Source organism: Glandiceps talaboti, chromosome 16, assembly GCF_964340395.1.
Source record: "Glandiceps talaboti chromosome 16, keGlaTala1.1, whole genome shotgun sequence".
Lineage (NCBI taxonomy): Eukaryota > Metazoa > Hemichordata > Enteropneusta > Spengelidae > Glandiceps > Glandiceps talaboti.
The window spans coordinates 20,457,692-20,482,544 of record NC_135564.1 but is presented as its reverse complement, the minus strand read 5'-3'; the positions used below and the strand labels follow the sequence as shown (position 1 = coordinate 20,482,544).

Sequence of the window (24,853 nt, the reverse complement as noted above, 5' to 3'; positions counted from 1 at the left end):
TGGTTCTGATTACATTCAATTTTAAAATAGGTGGGGTAGGTAGTTAAATTTTTTTTTTATTTATTAAAATTATATTTTTTTCATATGTGAGTGTCTAGCTCAGGTAGTTATGTTTTCCATTGCTTTCCATATGGTCTCTGTGTTATTGGTTTCTTGTCATCAGATGTACAGCCATTACAGATTGGAATAACAGTTTCATATCATCTTTTTAAGTTGATGTAAGTTTCTGCATCCAATATTTCTTGCGAGACTTAACAATTTTCATGATTTATTGTTTTTTCCCTCAAATACGTCCAAAAAAAGTTTAGGGTCGGCGTTAAAAACTAGGTGGGGTCAGGTAACCGGAACCAAACAAGTTTTTGATTTGGCCTTATTGGTATTTTTTTACACACAAGTCAAGAAGATTTTAGTGTACAAAATATTGTTATCACCTGACAATTTCTCTCAATCACACCTCTTGGTGTTACCATTTTAACATGGACAAGCTGTAAAACAAACAGACAGGAAATTCAAATTATTCATCGGAATTTGACATGTTAATTCTTGTCATACGAAGTGATATTCATGGCAGGAAACTGGTGAAATGGACACGTTCTCATATATGATACTACCAAAGCAGAGTGACTATAGAGTTTCAATTACTACCAAAGCAGAGTGACTATAGAGTTTCAATTATTACCAAACCAGAGTGACTAACAGTTACAATTACTTCCAAACCAGTGTGACTATACAGTTTCAATTACTACCAAACCAGTGTGACTAATAGAGTTTCAATTACTGCCAAAGCATAGTGACTATACAGTTATAATTACTACCAAACCAGTGTGACTATAGAGTTTCAATTACTACCAAACCAGAGTGACTAACAGTTACAATTACTTCCAAACCAGAGTGACTGTAGAGTTTCAATTACAGCCAAACCACAGTGACTATAGCATTTCAATTACTTCCAAACCAGAGTGACTGTAGAGTTTCAATTACAGCCAAACCACAGTGACTATAGCATTTCAATTACTACCAAACCAGTGTGACTATAGAGTTTCAATTTGACAACACAATGATTCTTACATCTCATGCATTTTTTTTTTTACAAATTACATATATTAACAGAATACAGGCATTGATAGCGAACAAGCATATAAAATGATATATTTTATCTCACTGTGAACACAAATCAAAATCATTGTCAGATAAACAATGAGGATTCAAACACAAAACTGTTTATTTGTGTTGAAGTGAGCATAAAATGTTACATTGCATGTATATGCACTGTATCAGTACCTGTATTTTGTTTGAGGAATTCGTAACAAAAAATGTGTGAGATGTCAAAGTCACCATGCCGCCTTATTGAAACTCTCTAGTCTTTCTGGTTTGATATTATGATTTGTCATGTAGCTGAAAGGTGATAACTGTGTACTATTTCTCTGATATGAGTATTTGCATCTAAGGGGTCAAATGGTAATCCATTCAACATCAGGAAGTCTTGATTCCTATATAGAATTTACGATATTAATATATCCGCTGAATTAATGTTTATATGAGTTTTTTTAGCTCTGGTTATGTTGTCAAATATAATGCAAAACTTGTAATTTTGAAAAGGTACTACTTTTTCTTGCATATTTCCAATGTTTAACATAACTCATGTGAAAAATGTTGAGATAGCATTGTATACTGAGAAACAGAATTAACATAGTTTAATGAAACTATTTTCAAATGGGTATATAGATTCAAGATTAGTTAACATTTTATCCAGACTGCATGCAATGTGATACTCTCCACTTGACTCCCTAGCATGGTGATACTATCCACTTGACTCCCTAACACGCAGTAAAACAGAGATAAAGTCACCTTTTTGGAATTGGGTTTTGAAGTGACTACATAGCTTTCATCTAAATCACTCAGACATCATCAGAGTAATGATGTCATACTGTTTGGTCAGGTGACCTTCTATTGGTGTCACCTGACAGTAGACTATTGTATATAGATGGAGGGCTATAACCGCAATCATGGTTGAGAGATACATGATGTTCTTGAATTTTGATGGGATAACATGAAAAACATGAGATTCCAAAAAGATAACTTTATCACAGTTTGGATATAAAATGAAGTCAAGTATCAATTTATATGCTACAACACAGTAAAATGTTATCGAGGAAACCTGTAATAAGGAACTCACCAGATCTTCTATATTTCCATATACATTCTTTTTCATTCCAGATGCCCTAGTTGCTACCCATCCTCCAAGTGAGCTGAATTCCATGGAATCAGGTTCATGTCCAGTACATAGACCTCGATGATGAAGCTACATGTAGAAAGAAATGTATAACAAAAGAATTACAAAATGGAAGAGAACAAGGACGTATACTACAAGTATTATGCTTTTAATACTATGTTGCCCCTGACAACTAATCAACAAGACCTGGTTTGAGTGTGAATGTGAGTGTGTATGTGAAAATATGGGATGCGGATGTAGTTCTATATTGGATGTCATCAAGACATCACCACAAAAGGAGTTGTGGTATTAGTAGGATATAGAACTCAGCATTCACATGCCTTGTTGTGTATGTCATCAAGGCATCACCACAAAAGGAGTTCTGGTATTAGTAGGATATAGAACTCAGCATTCACATGCCTTGTTGTGTATGTCATCAAGACATCACCACAAAAGGAGTCGTGGTATAAGTAGGATATAGAACTCAGCATTCACATGCCTTGTTGTGTATGTCATCAAGACATCACCACAAAAGGAGTCGTGGTATTAGTAGGATATAGAACTCAGCATTCACATGCCTTGTTGTGTATGTCATCAAGGCATCACCACAAAAGGAGTTCTGGTATTAGTAGGATATAGAACTCAGCATTCACATGCCTTGTTGTGTATGTCATCAAGACATCACCACAAAAGGAGTCGTGGTATTAGTAGGATATAGAACTCAGCATTCACATGCCTTGTTGTGTATGTCATCAAGGCATCACCACAAAAGGAGTTCTGGTATTAGTAGGATATAGAACTCAGCATTCACATGCCTTGTTGTGTATGTCATCAAGGCATCACCACAAAAGGAGTTCTGGTATTAGTAGGATATAGAACTCAGCATTCACATGCCTTGTTGTGTATGTCATCAAGGCATCACCACAAAAGGAGTTGTGGTATTAGTAGGATATAGAACTCCGCATTCACATGCCTTGTTGTGTATGTCATCAAGGCATCACCACAAAAGGAGTTCTGGTATTAGTAGGATATAGAACTCTGCATTCACATGCCTTGTTGTGTATGTCATCAAGGCATCACCACAAAAGGAGTTCTGGTATTAGTAGGATATAGAACTCTGTATTCACATGCCTTGTTGTTGTTGTGTATATCCTTTACTAATACAGTAGACAATGATAAACTATAGAAATATATTAAAAATCAAATCCGCACCTGTTCTTCGAGGTCTTCACCAAGTATTCCCGCCTCTATATGGGCTACCAGATTTCCTTCATCTATCCACAAAATTTTGTTCTGGAAGTGAAAACATCTTTTTAAAAATAATCCTATACATTGTACTCCATGTATATGTGCGATATATACAAATTTTGACTTTTAATACTGAGTTGTATCTAGGGACACTATCATTTACGGTATAACATTCAAACCTTACCATCTGAGTTGTATCTAGGGACACTGTCATGCATTTACAGTATAACATTCAAACCTTACCATCTGAATTGTATCTAGGGACACTGTCATTTACAGTAAAACATTCAAACCTTACCATCTGAGTTGTATCTAGGGACACTGTCATTTACAGTAAAACATTCAAACCTTACCATCTGAGTTGTATCTAGGGACACTATCATTTACAGTAAAACATTCAAACCTTACCATCTGAGTTGTATCTAGGGACACTATCATTTACAGTAAAACATTCAAACCTTACCATCTGAGTTGTATCTAGGGACACTGTCATGCATTTACAGTATAACATTCAAACCTTACCATCTGAATTGTATCTAGGGACACTGTCATTTACAGTAAAACATTCAAACCTTACCATCTGAGTTGTATCTAGGGACACTGTCATTTACAGTAAAACATTCAAACCTTACCATCTGAGTTGTATCTAGGGACACTATCATTTACAGTAAAACATTCAAACCTTACCATCTGAGTTGTATCTAGGGACACTATCATTTACAGTAAAACATTCAAACCTTACCATCTGAGTTGTATCTAGGGACACTATCATTTACAGTAAAACATTCAAACCTTACCATCTGAGTTGTATCTAGGGACACTATCATTTACAGTAAAACATTCAAACCTTACCATCTGAGTTATATCTAGGGACACTATCATTTACAGTAAAACATTCAAACCTTACCATCTGAGTTGTATCTAGGGACACTATCATTTACAGTAAAACATTCAAACCTTACCATCTGAGTTGTATCTAGGGACACTATCATTTACAGTAAAACATTCAAACCTTACCATCTGAGTTGTATCTAGGGACACTATCATTTACAGTAAAACATTCAAACCTTACCATCTGAGTTGTATCTAGGGACACTATCATTTACAGTATAACATTCAAACCTCACCATCTGAGTTGTATCTAGGGACACTATCATTTACAGTAAAACATTCAAACCTTACCATCTGAGTTGTATCTAGGGACACTATCATTTACAGTATAACATTCAAACCTTACCATCTGAGTTGTATCTAGGGACACTATCATTCTTGTTTCTTCTTTAGGACATTCTAAAGACCCTGTTACACTTGTACCACCTGCAATCAAGATACGACCTTTGTCAATAATCACTACAGAACACATCTTGTATGGAAAACTCTTCTAATTTTTTTAATGACGGCCAAAACCAAGTTCAATCATATAATGTACTTCTTATCCAACTGATTTTCTTTGTAGACAATAAAGTTATAAAGTTAACTTGTTTACACCATCAACAATATTTTTTAAAGTGGCATAAGCTGAGTTTATAATCTTTTCACTCAAGTAAAATATTTAAATAAAATCACATTCCAGTATAAAGTTAATGTTGATGCATGTCTTCTATAATATTACAATTGTCTTCTGGCATTGTAAGAAAAGTTGATTGCATTGTAGGAATTTTATGATTTTTTTTTATATGTATCATACATTATATCATTGGATCATTTATAAGTTAGATCTTAATACCAGGTTTGAGTTCAGTCTATTGCAAGTGATGGCTAAGTATGCTTCAGTAAGTACAATACTATGAGTACCTTAAAAATATGCAGTAAAAACTACGCCTAAACACGAATGAACTCAGCTTGTGCCCCTGCAACTGGGAATCGTTGTCAAAATACAAGCAAGAGCTGAGTTCTGTAATCTATTATTAATACAACACATGTACACAGGCAATGGTGGAGCTTGTTGGTGGAAGGTCTATGGTGTGAGAGAGGATAGTTCAATGTCAAATAACAGAGGATACAGTAATTTACTTTGCAGTAGATGTTGCTAGGAACCATGCAATTTGAATACCACTGTTATTTGAATAGACCCCTGTGTATGGAGGTACATTGTATCGTGTACCTCCAAGGTAAATTACTGCATCCACTGTTATTTGAATACACCCCTATGTATGAAGGTACATTGTATCTTCTACCTCCAAGGTAAATTACTGTATCCACTGTTATTTGAATAGATCCCTGTGTATGGAGGTACATTGTATCGTGTACAATGTACCTCCAAGGTAAATAACTGTATCCACTGTTATTTGAATACACCCCTGTGTATGGAGGTACATTGTATCGTGTACCTCCAAGGTAAATAACTGTATCCACTGTTATTTGAATAGATCCCTGTGTATGGAGGTACATTGTATCGTGTACAATGTACCTCCAAGGTAAATAACTGTATCCACTGTTATTTGAATACACCCCTGTGTAAGGAGGTACATTGTGTCTTGTACCTCCAAGGTAAATTACTGTATCCACTGTTATTTGAATAGACCCCTGTGTATGGAGGTACATTGTATCTTGTACCTCTAAGGTAAATTACTGTATCCACTGTTATTTGAATAGACCCCTGTGTATGGAGGTACATTGTACCTTCTACCTCCAAGGTAAATTACTGTATCCACTGTTATTTGAATAGACCTCTGTGTATGGAGGTACATTGTATCTTCTCCCTCTAAGGTAAATTAGTGTATCCTCTGTTATTTGCCGTTGCTTTTTCTTTGTTTTTCCTTCAATTATCCTGTCTCACACCAAGGATATATTTTAATACATCCATGCTCACACCAAGCGCCACCATCGCCCATGATATGTACATGCATACTTTGAATGAAAAGTCTTTTAACCATACTTACCTCCAAATGGAATAATAACTACATTATTTTTAACTGCCATATCTACCAACTTGACTACATCATCATGGTTTCCTGTTAAATAAAAGTAAAGATCACATTGATCACATTAATCTTTTATATTCTACTACATTTTCAATATTCAAGACAGGTTACAATTTGTACACAAAATGCACTGAATATGTAAATGATTTCAATACTCAAGACAGGCTACAATTTGTACACAAAATGTACTGAATATGTAAATGATTTCAATACTCAAGACAGGTTACAATTTGTACACAAAATGCACTGAATATGTAAATGATTTCAATACTCAAGACAAGCTACAATTTGTACACAAAATGCATTGAATATGTAAATGATTTCAATACTCAAGACAGGTTACAATTTGTACACAAAATGCATTGAATATGTAAATGATTTCAATACTCAAGACAGGTTACAATTTGTACACAAAATGCACTGAATATGTAAATGATTTCAATACTCAAGACAGGTTACAATTTGTACACAAAATGCACTGAATATGTAAATGATTTCAATACTCAAGACAGGTTACAATTTGTACACAAAATGCACTGAATATGTAAATGATTTCAATACTCAAGACAGGTTACAATTTGTACACAAAATGCACTGAATATGTAAATGATTTCAATACTCAAGACAGGCTACAATTTGTACACAAAATGCACTGAATATGTAAATGATTTCAATACTCAAGACAGGCTACAATTTGTACACAAAATGCACTGAATATGTAAATGATTTATATGACAAAGCTGATTACAGGATGATTTGCCCTTTTCAAGACATTGCTATATTTCACTGATAAAACCTAACATATGCTACAATAATTGATTTACTTTGTGTCTGTCTTTAGATTTAGTTTTGTGTCTGTCTTAACTTGTCAAAACTAAGAATGTCACTTCAAATCTTATATCATACTCAAACCAAGTTATTGACTTTGAACATAAAATATGGATTATATCCTGGTCGTTCTATGTAACATCAACCTGTGTCTACATCACCCGTTTTGCAGTGCTTGAAATATTAGTCAAAACATTCCAAATCGCCATTATTTTTCCTGATGTATGACAAATTATGCTCGTGAAGGTATATTTTATTATTCCCAGTATTTTACTTCATTCAGCCAGAAAATACTTGTCACCTTAGGGTTTGTGAGTATCTACATTGTAGACTCGTGACTAGCCCCATCCCCTCTTTAGGTACGATTGCACAATGTCGCACAAGCTCAAAAAACAAACTTCGTTCATTTAGGACAGGCCCCCTCCCCTCCCCCAAAACGAACATTCACAAGTGTGACATAACACATTCACATATGATGTAAACCATGATGAAAATTGAAGTAGTCACACCAGTACGACCAATGGAATGTAAAAACATGATGGTAAACATGAATTTCCAACCTTATGAACCTGTTTACTGAGATGATGGTAAACACATCAAAATACTACCGGAAACTTAATCACATTGTGAACAGCAATCTGCATGTAATTTGCATATATTTACATTATCTAACCAGCACCAAATGAAAGAATGAGGACCCAACTTACTTGGCCAGACAACAACATCTGGAATTCTGGGGAATCTACCTTCTCTCAAGAGAAATAATTCATGTACTGTGTGACCTGTAAGTAAAACATAGTTTAAAGAATAATGAGTTGAATTTCAAAAGTATTTATTCTATAAAACCAGTAGTAGGACAGGAGAACATTGGACCAAAAAGACCTGTGGCATGACTTGAAAACAACTGGGTCAAACATAAGCATGTACAATATGTACCACTCATTTAATGTTACTGATCATTGATGCCGTTTGACACAATCACCCAGAAAACAGTAAAAAACTTCACATACTACACTTTAAGTTTAAGATAACAAGGTTGAATAGTTTCTTGTAACATTTTGTCGAGATGAAATATAAACTTAAGGTTCTGAGTGCCATTTCATGATTTTTATATTGCCTACATTACATGAGATTACAGAGAAACAAATAATTTAATGTTGTGCTTCATTTGGGGACTTTTACTGTAAGCCATATTGCTTCATGGGAGCCAACAGAACTACATATGAACAATTTCAATGATACAAATTGTCACTGTGTAATAGTGTTTGGATGAATATTTATGACTCCTAAGTGCTTATTACCTTACATGAAAACAGTATGAATATTCACTGTACACCTAATGCATACATGTACATATTCTTCTGACTCCCTTGATGCAATGTGGTCCACTGCCAAAATACTCAAATGAGGCACTACATTAGTATTTGTCTGAAATTGCACATGATGATGATGTACATTTTTTGTAAAATTGTGAAAAGACTCCCCAGAATCTTAAGTTCAGGAAATTCCTTTGTTTCTCAAAGGAAACTTTTTCTAAAATTGTGACAAAATGAGTAACTCTAAAGCAAATACTCTTAACATGATAGGCATTACTTACCATGGCCTCTAAATAACCTATCCTGTCCTTCATGTGAATATGATATTCCTGTCTGTTGTAATAACTCTAAAAATCCTTCATTACGATTTACTGGAGGTAAGTCTTCATCTTTAATTTCAGGCTACAAACAAACAAACAAACAAAGTACTATTACTTAATTTGTCATACATTTCAGAACACAAACAAACAAACCAATGGCATTGTACAAACTTGTATGTGATAAACAAAACCAGGTTTGTTTATGATAGTGAATTATATTGAAATCTGTAAAATATCTAAAAATGATGAATATGCATGTAGTTATCAGAAAGACAAAAGATAACAACGATTGGCCACAAGGAGTGCTGTTTGCAAACAGTTTTTTGGATTGAAGTGAGATAAAGATGACAGGAGTATTGTAGCCTCCCTTGAAATCACCATTTTTTGGATTGAAGTGAGATAAAGATGACAGGAGTATTGTAGCCTCCCTTGTAATCACCATTTTTTGGATTGAAGTGAGATAAAGATGACAGGAGTATTGTAGCCTCCCTTGAAATCACCATTTTTTGGATTGAAGTGAGATAAAGATGACAGGAGTATTGTAGCTGCCCTTGAAATCAACATTTTTTGGATTGAAGTGAGATAAAGATGACAGGAGTATTGTAGCTGCCCTTGAAATCACCATTTTCTTGTACTTCAAAAGCTAAAGTTCATATTCTTAATAGCCAGTCCAAATATTTGTGCTGATTTCACAAAGGATGACATAAAGTTTAGAAACTCACATGTCGTTGTAAATACTCTTTTTTGTATAATTACTATACATCAACACAGTTGTGGTACTCATTTTACCTTTTAAGGGACATCCTCATACAATGTTGTTGTTTTGTTTTTTTTTAAATGGCAGCACAATGGGTGACTAAAATATGGTGAATTGATTAGAGGTTTTGGCCAGATATCTTCATGCTGGAGTTGACCGCTATAACAGTGTTGTTATTTCTGATAGCAATACAAATTAATTAAACTATTGTGAAAACTATCTTTAGACTATGGTTAGTCTAGACAGTGTGTGTGTGTGTGTGTGTGTGTGTGTGTGTGTGTGTGTGTGTGTGTGTGTGTGTGTGTGTGTGTGTGCGCGCGCGCCTTGGGTATAATAAAGGCAATTTTTGACCAACAATGTATTTTATTTCTATTGTGAAATCTCTACTCAAATTGTGTACTGTTATCAGGATGGACTTGGAAGTCCAGGATAAAGAGTTCGTTGACCCTTTCCATGGTTCTGGACAGAACACAATGGTATTTTCTATCAATGGACATCATACACAGTCCAAAGGACAATAAACTTTCCGAGTCCTAGTTTAGCAAACTGACAACAATAAGGGTGAATTTGGAGACATTCATAGCAAAAGTGTTTCAAATGAAATTGTCTGGTATATATTGATGCAACCAAGTTAAAAATCATGCCTGCTTAGGGTAAGAATTGTGCCCCAGGACCAGTTTCCCTACAAATGATGAAATCCCTCCAAGCTTTGCCATACATTGTGTGAAATCTCTCCAAGCTTTGCCATACATTGTGTGAAATCTCTCCAAGCTTTGCCATACATTGTGTGAAATCTCTCCAAGCTTTGCCATATATTGTGTGAAATCTCTCCAAGCTTTGCCATACATTGTGTGAAATCTCTCCAAGCTTTGCCATACATTGTGTGAAATCTCTCCAAGCTTTGCCATACATTGTGTGAAATCTCTCCAAGCTTTGCCATACATTGTGTGAAATCTCTCCAAGCTTTGCCATACATTGTGTGAAATCTCTCCAAGCTTTGCCATACATTGTGTGAAAGCTTGTTCCTGGTCCTTTTGGAATAATAAGACATCTGTGAGGTCATTTTCTTGGTTTCAAGGAAATTCACGATCACTTATTTTTCCACATAGATAACACAGTTGTTGGTGACCATACTGAATTCCTAAATATATAATTATTAGTTTGACCCTATGCTAATAATTTGCAAGGTGACCCCCAACGTTTTTCTTGATTTTGACTGAGAATGACTGGAAGTGTGAAATCTCTCTGGAAGTCATACTCCAGTTTGACAGAAACCAGTAATGACGGTGTCAGTGTGCGTGGTGTAATAATGGTGTCAGTGTGGTGTACTCCAGTTTGGCAGAATCTAATGACAGTGTGCTGTACTTCAGTTTGGCAGAATCTAACGATGGTGTCAGTGTGGTGTACTCCAGTTTGACAGAATCTAATGACAGTGTCAGTGTGTGGGGTAATGACAGTGTCAGTGTGGTGTACTCCAGTTTGACAGAATCTAATGACAGTGTCAGTGTGTGGGGTAATGACAGTGTCAGTGTGGTGTACTCCAGTTTGACAGAATCTAATGACAGCGTCAGTGTGTGGGGTAATGACAACGTCAGTGTGGTGTACTCCAGTTTGACAGAATCTAATGACAGTGTCAGTGTGTGGGGTAATGACAGTGTCAGTGTGGTGTACTCCAGTTTGACAGAATCTAATGACAGTGTCAGTGTGTGGGGTAATGACAGTGTCAGTGTGGTGTACTCCACTGATTTAAATATTACATTTAAATGATACAAACCTGGGGAGGTACTTTAAATTCTGGGTTTACACCACTGATTGTCATCATCCAGTCATAGAAAGCTGGTAGAGGACCTGCTATTTTATATCTGTAATGGAAACACAGTAAAACTCATTGTAATAGAGGAAATGTCAAACTTGAATAAATGTTCATTCACAAGGTACCATCATTTTGGTGGGTAAACTTAGTAACATACATGTACCAGTGGAAATAAGACAGACTGCTATTTTACATCTGCAATGGAATAGAATAGAATTTAGGACAGAGTAACATACCTAGAACCAGTGAACTCCACTTGTTTGTCATTCTTCAAAATAAACTTTGAATCTTTATAACCCCAGCCATTCCACTTCAGAAGGTCTTGTCTGTAAGGAAATTACCACATATCAGATTTTATATAGAAAATATTCAGATACTTGTCAGTAGCAATTTTCTGCAGTCCTTTTTTCAGCTAGCATCACTACTACTACTACTACTACTACTACTACTACTGCTGCTGCTGCTGCTGCTACTGCTACTACTACTACTACTACATGATTGAGTTTCCATATTAGCAGCATTAGGGATGTAAAGAATTTTAAAAGTAGCTGATAAAATATGAAAATAAGGCCGTAATAGTCTGCCCAATGATGGAAATATACAGTACTGGTTGAAACAAAGAATTTTAAAACAAAAGGTAGCCAACACAACACAACAGTGTAGAATGGCCAGTTGTATTTGTTGGCTACCAGCCCTATCAACATTCCTGAACATTGGCAATATCATCTTTCTAACAATATTGTTTTTATTTAGCATACCTCATGGCATTCTAGGTTTTTTTTTACAGACACTGAAGACTTTAGCAAATCCATTACGAGTTGGACGATGGTTCAAGGCAAAAGATAGCTTGGCTATGTCAGTCATGGAGGTTATATGCAGATGACGTTCAAATATACATGTTATATATAATTTAGGATGTGAATGGATCTATTGAACAGAATTGTGTAGGCCACTATCTTAGTATGTAGCATGAGGCCCAGGGTATGTGTTTCTCTTTTATACAGGAGAATGTATAAACTTTTGGACACATTGATTATGGGGAAATGCTATTGTGAACAACTGTAAAACCGTTTACTTATAGGGTTGTGTTATCAAAATGATCAAAATATAACCTTCAACTATATCAGTCATACATATCATTCTTAAATTGTCTTTCTACCAAGGAGGTTATTTGTCTGTACACAAAAAAAAGTTGAGCTGAAGAGTTTAACTTGATTAACTTAAGTTTAATTTGGGGTTACCTGACATTCATATTTGAATAGACAGCAGTTGTTTGTTTTAACTATTGTTTAACTCTCATTGTTTTGATATTGATTAACATCAAATAATTACTAATTAGATACATTTTTGTATTATTATATCTTTTTTCAGCCAAGGAAAATATGATTAACCTAAGGGGCTTTGTGACAATTAGGTTGTGAGTACTTTCTGCTTGAATGAAGAAAAATATTAAATATTGGAAATAATATAATCATACTACCTCAAGCATAATGTATGAAAAATTAGGAATAATAATGACAATTTAAAATATTTTGACTGAATGTATTTGAACATTGCAGAACCAGTGACCCCATGACCTAGACAAATGGGTTGTCATGACATAGTAATACAACAAGGGTATATAAACCATATTTCTGTTCAATGACAATAACTTAGCTTCTGCACACTATAATAAAATTCTGAAAGCTATCATTTGTTAGGTAGAATAGATCAGTTTTCCTGAGATTTTTCTGCTGTGTCAGTGTTTTTGCTAAGGTTTGGGAACCCCAGTAACAGAAAGGGGGAAAGAGGTAAAACTGGTAGTGCTTCCCATGCAATGTATCATAATTTTGGTGGGGAACCCCGGTAAAATGATGTGGGAACCCCGGTAGATTTTACCTACTTACCGCCCTTAAATAAAACACTGTGTGTAACCTTACTAATGACATTCTTACACAAAGAATGGAGACCAATGGACTGACTACTGATTTGTATTTAAGCTAGGGAGTTTGGGTTACAGTTAGGTTATGGACAAGAATACACAAATGTAGCATTAGACTCCCTAGCATTGACTTGATTTGTATCACCTGCTATGACTCTTCTACAGTCATAACTACTCTATCTGAAAATTTCAAATTATGGATTATGAATTATGGAAAAGACCAGCCAGCAGAAATGCACTTCAGAAGAAGTTAAAAATAAAGTGGACTTTTCTGAATTTTGTTTAAATATTTTTCCATATATACTAATCTAAATCTTGTGTAACATTGACTCCTGAGTTCAAAGGTCGAGAAATGTACAGTACATAAATGATAATGAATGGCTGGCTGGCCCAGCTATACAAATTGTAAATTACTATTGTAATAGGTAAGTCAATATTGGTAAATGTACTGCATAACATGGTAACAATACTAAAATTTCTAAGGATTTTTGCAAATTTTTATCAAGTTTGATGAGTGCTTTAACTTTACATTAAATTTCCCCTTGGATTAGGTTAAATAATATCACTGTTTGTGACTGTTTGTATGAATTATAATTAATGGGATGAATGACAATCAAATTGAATTTGCAATTCTATTTCTCAGTCATGTACACAGGACAGAAATTACTATTATATTCATTTTGTACTATTTTCATGGAAGTGCTTCCTAATATTAAAATTACATGTAAATGCACTGTCATTTTAGTATGAGTAGTTGAAAACCTCGAGTAACGCAGCTGCACATGTAACAACAACGTTCTCTGCCATGCCAGTCCGTGCAGTGACCCGCGCCACCGGTAGATCACACCACTTTATGAGGTCAAAGGTCAGATAGGCTACTACGAAATTATGTATTATTAATTTATAAAATTTGTCCTTGAGGCCTTTGTGAAATGAATTGCAACCATTAATACTTTATCAAAAAATAAACCCCCTTCAGTCATTCTGTGTGTCATTACTACACGTGTTGTTAAAAACATTCAATCCGCCCTGCCAAACATGCATGTACATCTCGAGATAAATAGAGAGATGGACGTGAAGTGATAGTGCACGCGTACGAGTGTACACTTACCTCCTCTTGGGAATACGCCCAGTTTTTTGTTGATCTGCAGCGCATTGGGACATAACCAGACGGGAATCGATACTTCCATCTTCACTTGATAAATGGGATGGTACATTTCGACTGCATGCGTTACTGCTCTCTCCCGTGGGTGAATTAATATGACGAACTATCGTGTTCAAGCGCTCCTTTGCCGACATGTTGAATAAGTTTGTTGTGTGTATTTTCTTTTCTCCACTAAAAAAAAAACTTCGTCGAACGCAGTCACAACTTGATAGACTATGATAGAGGGGGCACTCCGGTTCATCAATATTATCAGATGTATCGTTAAAAGCATTCAAAAAACTAAATTAATAAACTTCCAATAAACAACCTCGTACGAATTGCTAACTAGTCGATGAAATTGTCGGTTTCCATTGTGCACAATGGCCACTAACGTTTACATTTGTAATATGGGTGTCAACGTTTGTCTTTACAAATTATATTTTATTTATTCAAGTTGCGACATGTAAAACTTTGTATCTATGGACTGGACACGTGCTGTATTACGGGGCTTGGGAGACTGTTGTTTTTTGGCTGCAGAGTGATCATTTTTCATTCATTTTTTTTGGGGGGGTGTCACTTTTTATGCAATGGAACGAATCTGTCACACACATACGTATGGCGCGGCAAGATACAGTCTTGGGATGTATGACGCCCCCTGAGTTTGTCCGTATTTCATTCTTTCGTTTTTACTCGCGAGTTTTGAGTATGGATTCTTTTGACTGGCGACTTCCACTTGTTGATACTTAGGACGTCTCATTGCAGATACTCTACAACTTGATTCGTTACAATCCAGTCCGTTGGCTTTTTGACCAGAGCTCATTGCTTCACGAACATAATAACTAGTCAAAGGGATGCACTGTATTTATCTAAGCGTTCATGTTTAGGGCAATGGTATTTATTGATAATATTTGCATATTTAGTGCATATTGGTAGGGGTCATCACTGCTAGTTGCAACTAATCGTTTAGAAGTGTTCTCTTTCAAACATACCACTCGTATATCAACAATATAACTCCCCAAAAAGTCCAATGAAGATCTTTTTATAAGAGTAGCGCTAAAAGACTCCCTACATTAGAGAGATTAAACAGAGCTTACGAGCACACAGGGCTCATCGAGCATGTAACTGATTGAACGATCGATTGGAAGTTTGACCTTGAACTACTCTATGACACCCCTCCCACGGTAAGCACATTTTTGTACAAGACAGCCTTGTAGCGCGGTTGAACGTTAGATATACATGATATATGAGAAAATCGCTTATACGTCACCTGTCACCAATCTCGCATTCTGATTGGTCGAGAGCCCTGCAGATACACAGGCGTATTTTTCACCAACAGCCGTTTTTTGCTTGTTGTATCACGTGGTCACTGCACGTCCCCTTGTAAACAAATCTAGCAGACAACTAGAGATCGAGCTATAACCAGCATTTCCAATGCCAAATTTGTTGTCAATCGAACAAAATATCACCGTTGTATACATTGTAACAAGTCTTTGAACTGTACTTTTCATGTCACAGGGAAATAGTCAAAAATTCCACACACAACCGTGAAAGTCCAGTGACGGCCTCCGGCTCTCCGTTATACCAGAAAAATTACCTCTCGCAGCAAGCTATGTATATGTTATTTGCCAAATACCGTTCCATATCTTGCTGCGAGAGGTAATTTTTCCGGTAATAACGGAGAGCCGGAGGCGAGCCGTTATACCGGAGAAATTAACTCGAGCAGCAAGATGTGGAACAGTATTTGGCAAATAACATACTTATACGTCACCTGCGACGATGCATGATGAATTAATTTTTGAATGTCTAAAAATGCTGTTTCATTTTAAATAAAATCACTTCCGCGTTATACTGTTGAGCGTAGTATCATCCACCACTCCGATAACTGCAATGCGGTTGTTTACGCGTCAGCCTTAACTTTATCATCCAATCAGAGTGCGCGTTTGCTCAGTAGTATGACGTATTGTTTACTATTTGCATATCACTCAGCGATATATTCAAACTTATAACCATCAGCTGAAAAATGAGTGCGTCTTTGTTTTGCGTACTGTATTCCATTAAATGTACAAAAATGTTCGTGATATGCTTTCTTGTTCTAGTTAGGCAAAAACTGCACCCTCTGTGGTGGTAATTTTCATATCCTTCATAAATTTAGGAATTCATGTTTACGATCGCGTGACGACCGCGAGTTCGCCGTCACTGGACTTTCTGTGTGAAATGTTTGGCTTTTCCCCAGTAACATGAAAAGTACAGTTCAAAGACTTGTTACAATTTATACAACGGTGATATTTTGTTCGGTTGACAACAAATTTGGCATTGGAAATGCTGGTTATAGCTGTATTTCTAGTTGTCTGCTAGATTTGTTTACAAGGGGACGTGCAGTGATCACGTGATACAACAACCAAAAATACGGCTGTTGGTGAAAAATACGCCTGTGTATCTGCAGGGCTCTCGACCAATCAGAATGCGAGATTGGTGACAGGTGACGTATAAGGAACGGTATTTGGCAAATAACATATACTTATGTATGCAACACATGTATCCTGCTCTTTGCACTTCTCGAAGATGTCGGGCAGACACGCTGTCCCAAACTGTATATTCATTGTACATGGCACCTCGTAGGGAAAATATATTTTTAAAGAGCAAAAAAAATGTAACCAAACAAAAAACTAATTTCAGAACTGTAAAGAGAGAACATAAAAACAATAACAAAAACAACAATTAGTAAACAGATATGGTCCATGTGTGATTCAACATCCGAATTGCGTGCTCAGTGTCACTCTCATTAACATGTCAATGAAATAACTTTTGTAGAGTATTGGTAATAATCACGTGACAACATTAACACCTTCCAGTCGAAAGACATTCGTTCCAGAGAGTGATTCAGTGTAGTCACGTTGTACTGAGCTGCAGAACGACAAGGTAACTTTTCTTGCTTGTGATAAAATAACTTTTATATATACAAAAATAGACGTGTGTGGTGTTTCTCATACTACTCGATACATTCGCCAAGTCACCAAATGCGAAAAAAATACCTTGCTTTTTCATGTTTTTACAAAAAAAAAGTTTCGTGTTGGCTCAGACCACGAGACACTTTTTTCGCTGTCACAATTTACATGAAATCATGGAAGTATGTTATACTTCCATGATGAGATTAAACAAAATGCCCTAAAATTAGTTATCTAGTTCATTTGATCACCGTTGACTCTTTTTCACCACAACACTGACTAAAATTGACGTGAATATTAGGTATGTTTATTTATAATTTGTTTTTGAAATGTGATAGCGACTTTGAATTCGTCATGAGTTCGACAGGTAAAACATACGTACACCTGTCGGAGGTATTCGGAAAATACTCAGTGGCGGCAATGACATATATTTGCATATTCATGAATCTCATCACGATTAGGCCAAACAAATAATTGTTTGGTTCCTTTTACTATCAGACCACTAATTTTTAGTGTTCTGAGGTTTACCACTGCTGACTCTAAACATTTACGTTTTCGAGAAAAAAAATATAATAGTAAAAATTGTGAAGTCTCACGAGAAATAGTGGATGTGGATATACTGACATCACATATAAACTGTTCTTCCAATCTATAATGGCTATACATCTGATAGGAAGACACAGAAACGAAAGTGTTCACCAGCCGTGTTTTGGGTCCTTTCAACTCGCTGTAACTTTCACAAGTTTTTAGATACAATAAACGCGAAAATCTCGACTGACATTTCCTCCGTGATATTTTTATCAATTTTGGAATTATTGAAAGGAATGATGATTTTTCGGCGATTTTCTGACGCGTATTTGACACTTATGTTGTAAATTTCGGCCGGTTTTTCGCTCAAAATTTACAAAATAGATGGAATGTTTTTTTTTTAAATGGCTGTCATAAGAAAAGGACAACAACCAAATGTTTTCTTGATCGGGAGAGAGAGAGAGAGAGTGATTTGACCCAAGTTTGAAAGTAAACTCGTTTGACAAGAGATGTGACAAGGCGACATGTGTAACACTTTTAATCATTTATTTATTTATTTATGTCTACACAGATGTTTCTTAGGAAAATAGTCAACTTTTTTTTGAAAAGAAGAAAACAGAAGAGTAAGTATCATGCTGCACAATATGTAACTCATTTTTAGAATTAGAACAACTGAACTTCTCAGGGTCATTAGTGCTATAGAAATGGAAAAGTGTCTGTCTGTCTGTCTGTCTGTCTGTCTGTCTGTCTGTCTGTCTGTCTGTCTGTCTGTCTGTCTGTCTGTCTGTCTGTCTGTCTGTGTCTGTCTGTCACCGGTGTGTAAATGTAATGTTCTTTTCTGTTATTTTCAAGAGGAAATAGTACTATATTTTCGATGTTTCAGATAACTTTTCAAATTTGGCTGACATGTTACTAGTACTTCACATGTTACATGTACTAGTACAATACCTTTCAATACTAGGGCTGCAGAGTAGGACTCTGATGTAGTGGTTTGGAGTATTTGTTGCCATTATGATGAGAAAATAAATTTATTTGCGTACTTGCATACCAGTGTAGTGAATTTTGAGTATTAAAGCGAGGGAATTGACTATTTTTTTTAATGAGAAAACCATAGAAGTAATTGTTGAAAAATATTAGATTGACCAGCGTTGTTAATAGAACTTTGCAAACCCTGTAAGAAAATAAAAAACAATATATCTATTTTAAAAAATGGAAAAGTATTGTAGATAAAAACAGAATTAAAATTTGCAGCTAGCAAAATCATAAAGTTTAAAGTGTATGTAAATAGGTTTCCAAAGTTTCCGACTTTTTGCCTGGAAATGACGTAGTTTTCATAGGTGATTAAAGATTTGTGTGACATTTTTGACAAAAGTACGATATTAATAGTGAAAAATTAATTAGTGAAAATTACTAGTACATGCCAAACACAGCTGCACAGGTTCAAATGGACACTCAACACGTCACTCTCCCACGTCCACGTCAAAAAACTCGCACTGTAAGACATGCCTGGCCATGGTATAGTTCTCTTCAGCATGTTCAGAACATGGTTTTGTACTAGTCTAATATCGTATTGTAAGTAGCTCCTGGCTGGGGACTGTCCCAAATTATGTTATTGTGCTAGTCTCATATCGTATTATAAGTATCTCAAGGCTGGGGACAGTCTTAGAAAATGTTCGTTCATTTCAATACATCTCAACTAGGCTATCACAATGCCAGGTCTTTGAATTATCATCTATCTTTGACACCTACGGTTTTTTTTCACACAGTCTTTCACTCACTCCTATTTCAATAGGCTTGTGTATTTCAAATTGACAGACAATGATTTAGCATTCCGTCATTGTTGAAACTGTAAGAATTTATAATTATGATCTTAGCAAGTATTTATGCATGTTTTTAATAAATTTGTAATCTTTTTAGTTTTATTTCACATTTTAATTTTAATTTCAATCCAGTAAGAATGTTGTGGAATACTCGTCTGGGTACCTGATACCTGGTTATCCTAACAAAATAATTGCAGCCTCATTGATCTGTTTCAATTTTATTATGCATTGTACTTGTCATTTTTTGTGTGTTATACCCAGTGATGAAACATAATAAATGAAAACATAAAAAAAATAACAAATGGTGATATCATAGTGTAGCATTAGTTTTATAAGTAGCCACGAGTTATTATTTTAGATGTATTAACAGTGTTCTTTTAGCCGTATTCAGGGGACCTCCTTCATGTTTGTAAGAATAGTAATGCCCCCCCCCCTTTACTAAACTTTTAGGTGGTTATGTACACAGTGTATTTATAAGCCCTCCACTTGGAAGTGTGGGCCTACTTCGAATGAGATCACATTAAATGTCACAGTTTGAAATAACACATAGCGGAAGGTGGCAATATTGTGAATGTAAGGTCGTTTTCTGTGGCTTTGTTTTGTGCTTTTACAAGCTTACATCAAGTTACATGTAATTATAATAAATTAAGAGATAAAAATAAAAAAATACAGTTTACAAGGACAACCGATTTCGATTCATAAAAAGGCTAAAAAAAATTAAGAGTATCGATGAAAAGGCAGATGGACAGAACAACGATAGACGTACGCTTACGGTACCACGGTATCGATACACAAGTAACACAAGGATAAACGAAAGCATTTCACGAACATGTTCCTAGGGGGCGTCCCGAGCTTGGAGTGTTCGGCACATAACTTTGCGCAGTGGATTTGCATTTAATTTGTCACGCGTCTGGTGTCCGGCATGGAGGATCGATAGAAGTGTCCTGCGCCCGGAGGTATGGGCTTGCTGCTAGACGTGCGGGCTTTATTTCGATACTATAAGCATGAATATATATTCTTCCATGTTTAATATAAGCGAACGAAGTTCGCAGTGAGGGCTTGCCCGAACATCCTCGATAGCGATGTTCGGTCGTGTGTTGTATTGTATCGGAAGAACATCCGAGGTCTAGCACATAGACTACCTTCTCACCAGATATCTCTGTAAGTTCGATCGTGGTTCGAATTCGATGGGTACGAAAATATTAGGTCCATTTTCGTTTCGATTACAATTCAATTGTTAAGTAACTAGAATGTACCATTTGGTTCATTTTAGTGACATTTTATTTAGTATCATCTATTAGTAGTGTTGGTGAACAATACGAGCCTTTCGAAGTTTCACATTTCATTTTGTTTTTGTACCGTATTACTATTAGCGTAAAACACGAGACAGTGTGTGTTCACATGCATGCATACAAACAATCCAGATCTGAGTCGGCTTCAAGTTCGCCCTGAAAAGGGCCGATGTGGAAAATATTCTGTGTACCTCCTGATCTTCGTTGAGCTAAATGACCGAGGAAAGACATGTTGACTGTTTGAGAGCTATAGAATGAATGACGAGTTTGAAAAAAGTATGCATGAATGTGATTCGCACTAAGTTTGACATAATATATATATATATATATATATATATATATATATATATATATATATATATATATATATATATATATATATATATATATATATATACAAAACTATATATATATATATATATATATATATATATATATATATATATATATATATATATATATATATATAATCAAAGTGAGTTGGTTGGAACTTTAGAGTTCCAACCAACTCACTTTGATTATTCCCGCCCTGCTTACCCAAGCATCGAGCACTCTATTCTACGAGTTTGATACTATTTACTATATATATATATAAATAGCCTCTTTACCGAGATATTTGACTTTCCAAAATGGCGACCATGAGATCGTAGCGAAACCGCGAGAGAAGTAAATCATTTTGCCTCGTTTGTTGAAAAAATATTTGATTCATTTTTTCCCGTCAAAACTTGCAAGGGGGCGCCAATGAATTTCCAAGAGGGTGCTGTGCCCCTGTTACCTTGTTCAGGGAGAACACTGGACTCTTGACACTGAATATTTTTGTCATACATGTATTTTGATTTTTCAAGTCTTTGATTACACCTGTACAAATTTGGGAGAACCTGTAGTGTAATTTAATAATTAATAGTGAGCCTCCTTAATTAAAAAAACGTAGGACCGCATATTTTTGGGGACCCCATATTTGGTGATTGTGTGTGATTTTGGCAAACAAATGTGGTAAAAAAAAATTTTAAAAAAATGAAGTGCTACATGTCATTGGTGTTCTTTTTTAAGAAACTTCCTTACATTTGTAAAAAGGTAGCTTGAAAAATATTGCCACCTAACTGAATTTCCTGTGGTCATAGGTAATTTGATAATGTATGGTTATTATGATTTATAAGTGTTATCATGTGTATAATGTTGAATGTTCCATTTCTTTACAGTAGTGAATCCAGAATGGATAGAAATGAAAGAACTCAACCTGAAAAAAAAGGTAATTAGAAATTAAGTTGATTCAAATGTCTTCATTTAAATAATTAACTATTACAGTAGGCAATGTGACATAAATGGAAAAAACAACCCAACATATTACAACATATTAATATAAGACTAATTATATACCAGTCTTACTGAAAGGTATAGTTAGATTATCGATATTGATTGATCTTTGACCTCAAGTGACCTCAATTAACATCACCAGCAGGAAGGGAACTATCAGCTTTTATGACTGGAGGTGGGCCGGTGACTTTTAATTTCTGTTGTGACCCCCTCCAGTTCATCCACAAAACAACCCCCCCCCCCTTCCACACTGAGACCCTCCCCGCCTATCTGTTGACAAGAAACATTCTTTTTGTTCTTGCAAATGACATTCCACATGATCCTGCATAGTTAATTTTACATTTCACATTTTCTGTAATTTAATTGTATCTGGTAATTTGCTAACCGAATCCATTGCTTTACATGTATTTATAGACAGGAACCCTATGAGAAGTATCATTATCTGTTCATGGACATACAAATATTCATAGTTTAGTAACCAAAAATTTCAGGACATCTCTCTGATTGAGTTTATTATTGTCATGGATTAATTTAGCTATTATAAAGAACGATACAAGAAATGGAGTTAAATGTGTTAATATAATTGCAAACCCATGTCAATAACTGTTAATGCATGTATACTCATTGACCAGTTTGCATGTTTCAAGAAACCTAAATGTGTGACATCAAGTAGCCAAGTTATTTTCTAAAGTACACTTCAATGAATGAATTAGAAATAAGGGTAATTTCCAAATTTGATTTCCATCCTGCAATTAATGATCTATGTTTTTTGTGTTATTTCTCTTTTTTTAAGTTATCTAATTTTCTACTGTCACTACAAATCACTAAACTGATGCTTTTAAGTACATGGGTGACTTTAAGTTCTGGCCCAATGCAATTACACCTCCAATGTTAATTTGAAAATTCTAGAAAACGGTAATGCTGAAGATATTCTATTGGAAGGTAATGCAAAATAGAAATAAGCACCAAATTCCTACTTCCTATTTGAATTTGGGCGTGGCTCTACATAAATGATAGAGTGGACATTTGTATGAATAGATACTTTCTACTCAAAGCTTGCTGATACCAGTGTATCACACACTACACATGCACTAATTTATAGGTCTATAGTATTATTCAGAGGGGTATTTCGACAAATTTTAGACAGGGGTGAAGACCCATAGAAAAGGTATATAACATGTATTGCATTTTTTACCTCCCTCCCCTTTTTTGACTCATGTAGACTTTTGAGTCTTGATTTTTGAAGTTTTATGACCCACCTCTTTGAATACACATACGACTTTTGTCACGTTTTAACCCCATATTTTGAACAAGGTTGTTTCCATGGGTTGTTTGAGGTCATCTTTATTGGGAAGTAGATACCCCGCCTCCTCCCGCCCCCAGAGTTTGTAGGCAATTTTAAAACTCCTGACCACTGAGGCGATTTAACCCCTGTTTCTGGCTAAAATGTGGACTTTTTAGTCCCCGTCGGATGAAGTCCGGGATGGGGACTTATGGATTGGTTCCGTCCGTCCGTCCATGTGTGCATCCGTCCGTCCGTCTGTTCATCCAGAGCCATTTCTTGGAGATGCCTGGACCGATTTTTTTCAAACTTGGTACAGGGTTTGCGAATTTTCCATGTCCAAAGCCATAACTCAGACATGCATGAATAGATCTCATTCAAAGTTGCTATTAGGACAGTGTTCTATGACATACATGTGCATATCTTTTTTCGTCATGATATGATCGCAGTATGGCTGCCTGGCAGCCATTTTTTTTTGCGAATTTTCCATGACCAAAGCCATAACTCAGACATGCTTGAACAGGTCCCCCCCCCCCAGTACCCAACCCATCCTTTATTGTTGAATGGTTTATTCCATCACGTCATTTTGAAGAGTAGGCATGTCCCATGTCCAAAGAGGAGACACAACATGAGTAGGCATGTTCCATGTCCAGCGAGCAGACACAACATATCTAAGTCTGTTTGATTTAGGTTCACAAGTGTTGTTGCATGATCAGAGTAGTGATATCAAGAAAATGACAACATAAACTGCCAGTTCCTTAAAACCCAATCATAGCAGGGACTATGTCATTCTCAATATGACTTGTTGCAGTGTATATTAGAAAATGACTTGGCATGGCCACTTGATGTCATGCATTCACTTGTTTGTTCATAATTTTGTTCATAAATGTTAAATTTAATAATGGCACTGACTCAAACTTCCTTCTCTTCACTGAGCAATCTGGTAATTTTAATGAAAATGTTTTTGAACAGGTTTGAATATTATGAAATGTGATGAATGTCCTTGATTTCAAAATAGAAATTAAAAAAATGTCATCAAAAAGTTTTCTGTACTACAACTGTTTCAGAACAAGATACTAGTAATTCAATTCACTTACTACAGGCTATGTTGTCCACCTTATGATTTGCTGACAAAATTTTACTCATAGTATACGGTCATTCAATGAGGATATTCAATTTAATCCTGACT

General features: G+C 35.5%; 1 protein-coding gene across 1 annotated transcript in view; it reads right to left on the bottom strand.

Annotated features, from left to right (window-relative positions):
* Positions 1-16,669, bottom strand: part of LOC144447214 (alkyldihydroxyacetonephosphate synthase, peroxisomal-like) — a 34,050-nt gene extending 17,381 nt beyond the window's left edge. The window contains exons 1-11 of the mRNA XM_078137117.1: positions 16,241-16,669; positions 14,451-14,675; positions 11,655-11,744; positions 11,380-11,467; positions 8,810-8,930; positions 7,920-7,994; positions 6,343-6,414; positions 4,698-4,777; positions 3,425-3,505; positions 2,177-2,302; positions 432-485 (exon numbers count right to left, since the gene is read on the bottom strand). Coding sequence (XP_077993243.1) covers positions 432-485; positions 2,177-2,302; positions 3,425-3,505; positions 4,698-4,777; positions 6,343-6,414; positions 7,920-7,994; positions 8,810-8,930; positions 11,380-11,467; positions 11,655-11,744; positions 14,451-14,638 — 975 coding nt within the window. The 5' untranslated portion in view covers positions 14,639-14,675; positions 16,241-16,669. The remainder of the gene's footprint in view (positions 1-431; positions 486-2,176; positions 2,303-3,424; positions 3,506-4,697; positions 4,778-6,342; positions 6,415-7,919; positions 7,995-8,809; positions 8,931-11,379; positions 11,468-11,654; positions 11,745-14,450; positions 14,676-16,240) is intronic.
* Positions 16,670-24,853: the final 8,184 nt, after the last annotated feature.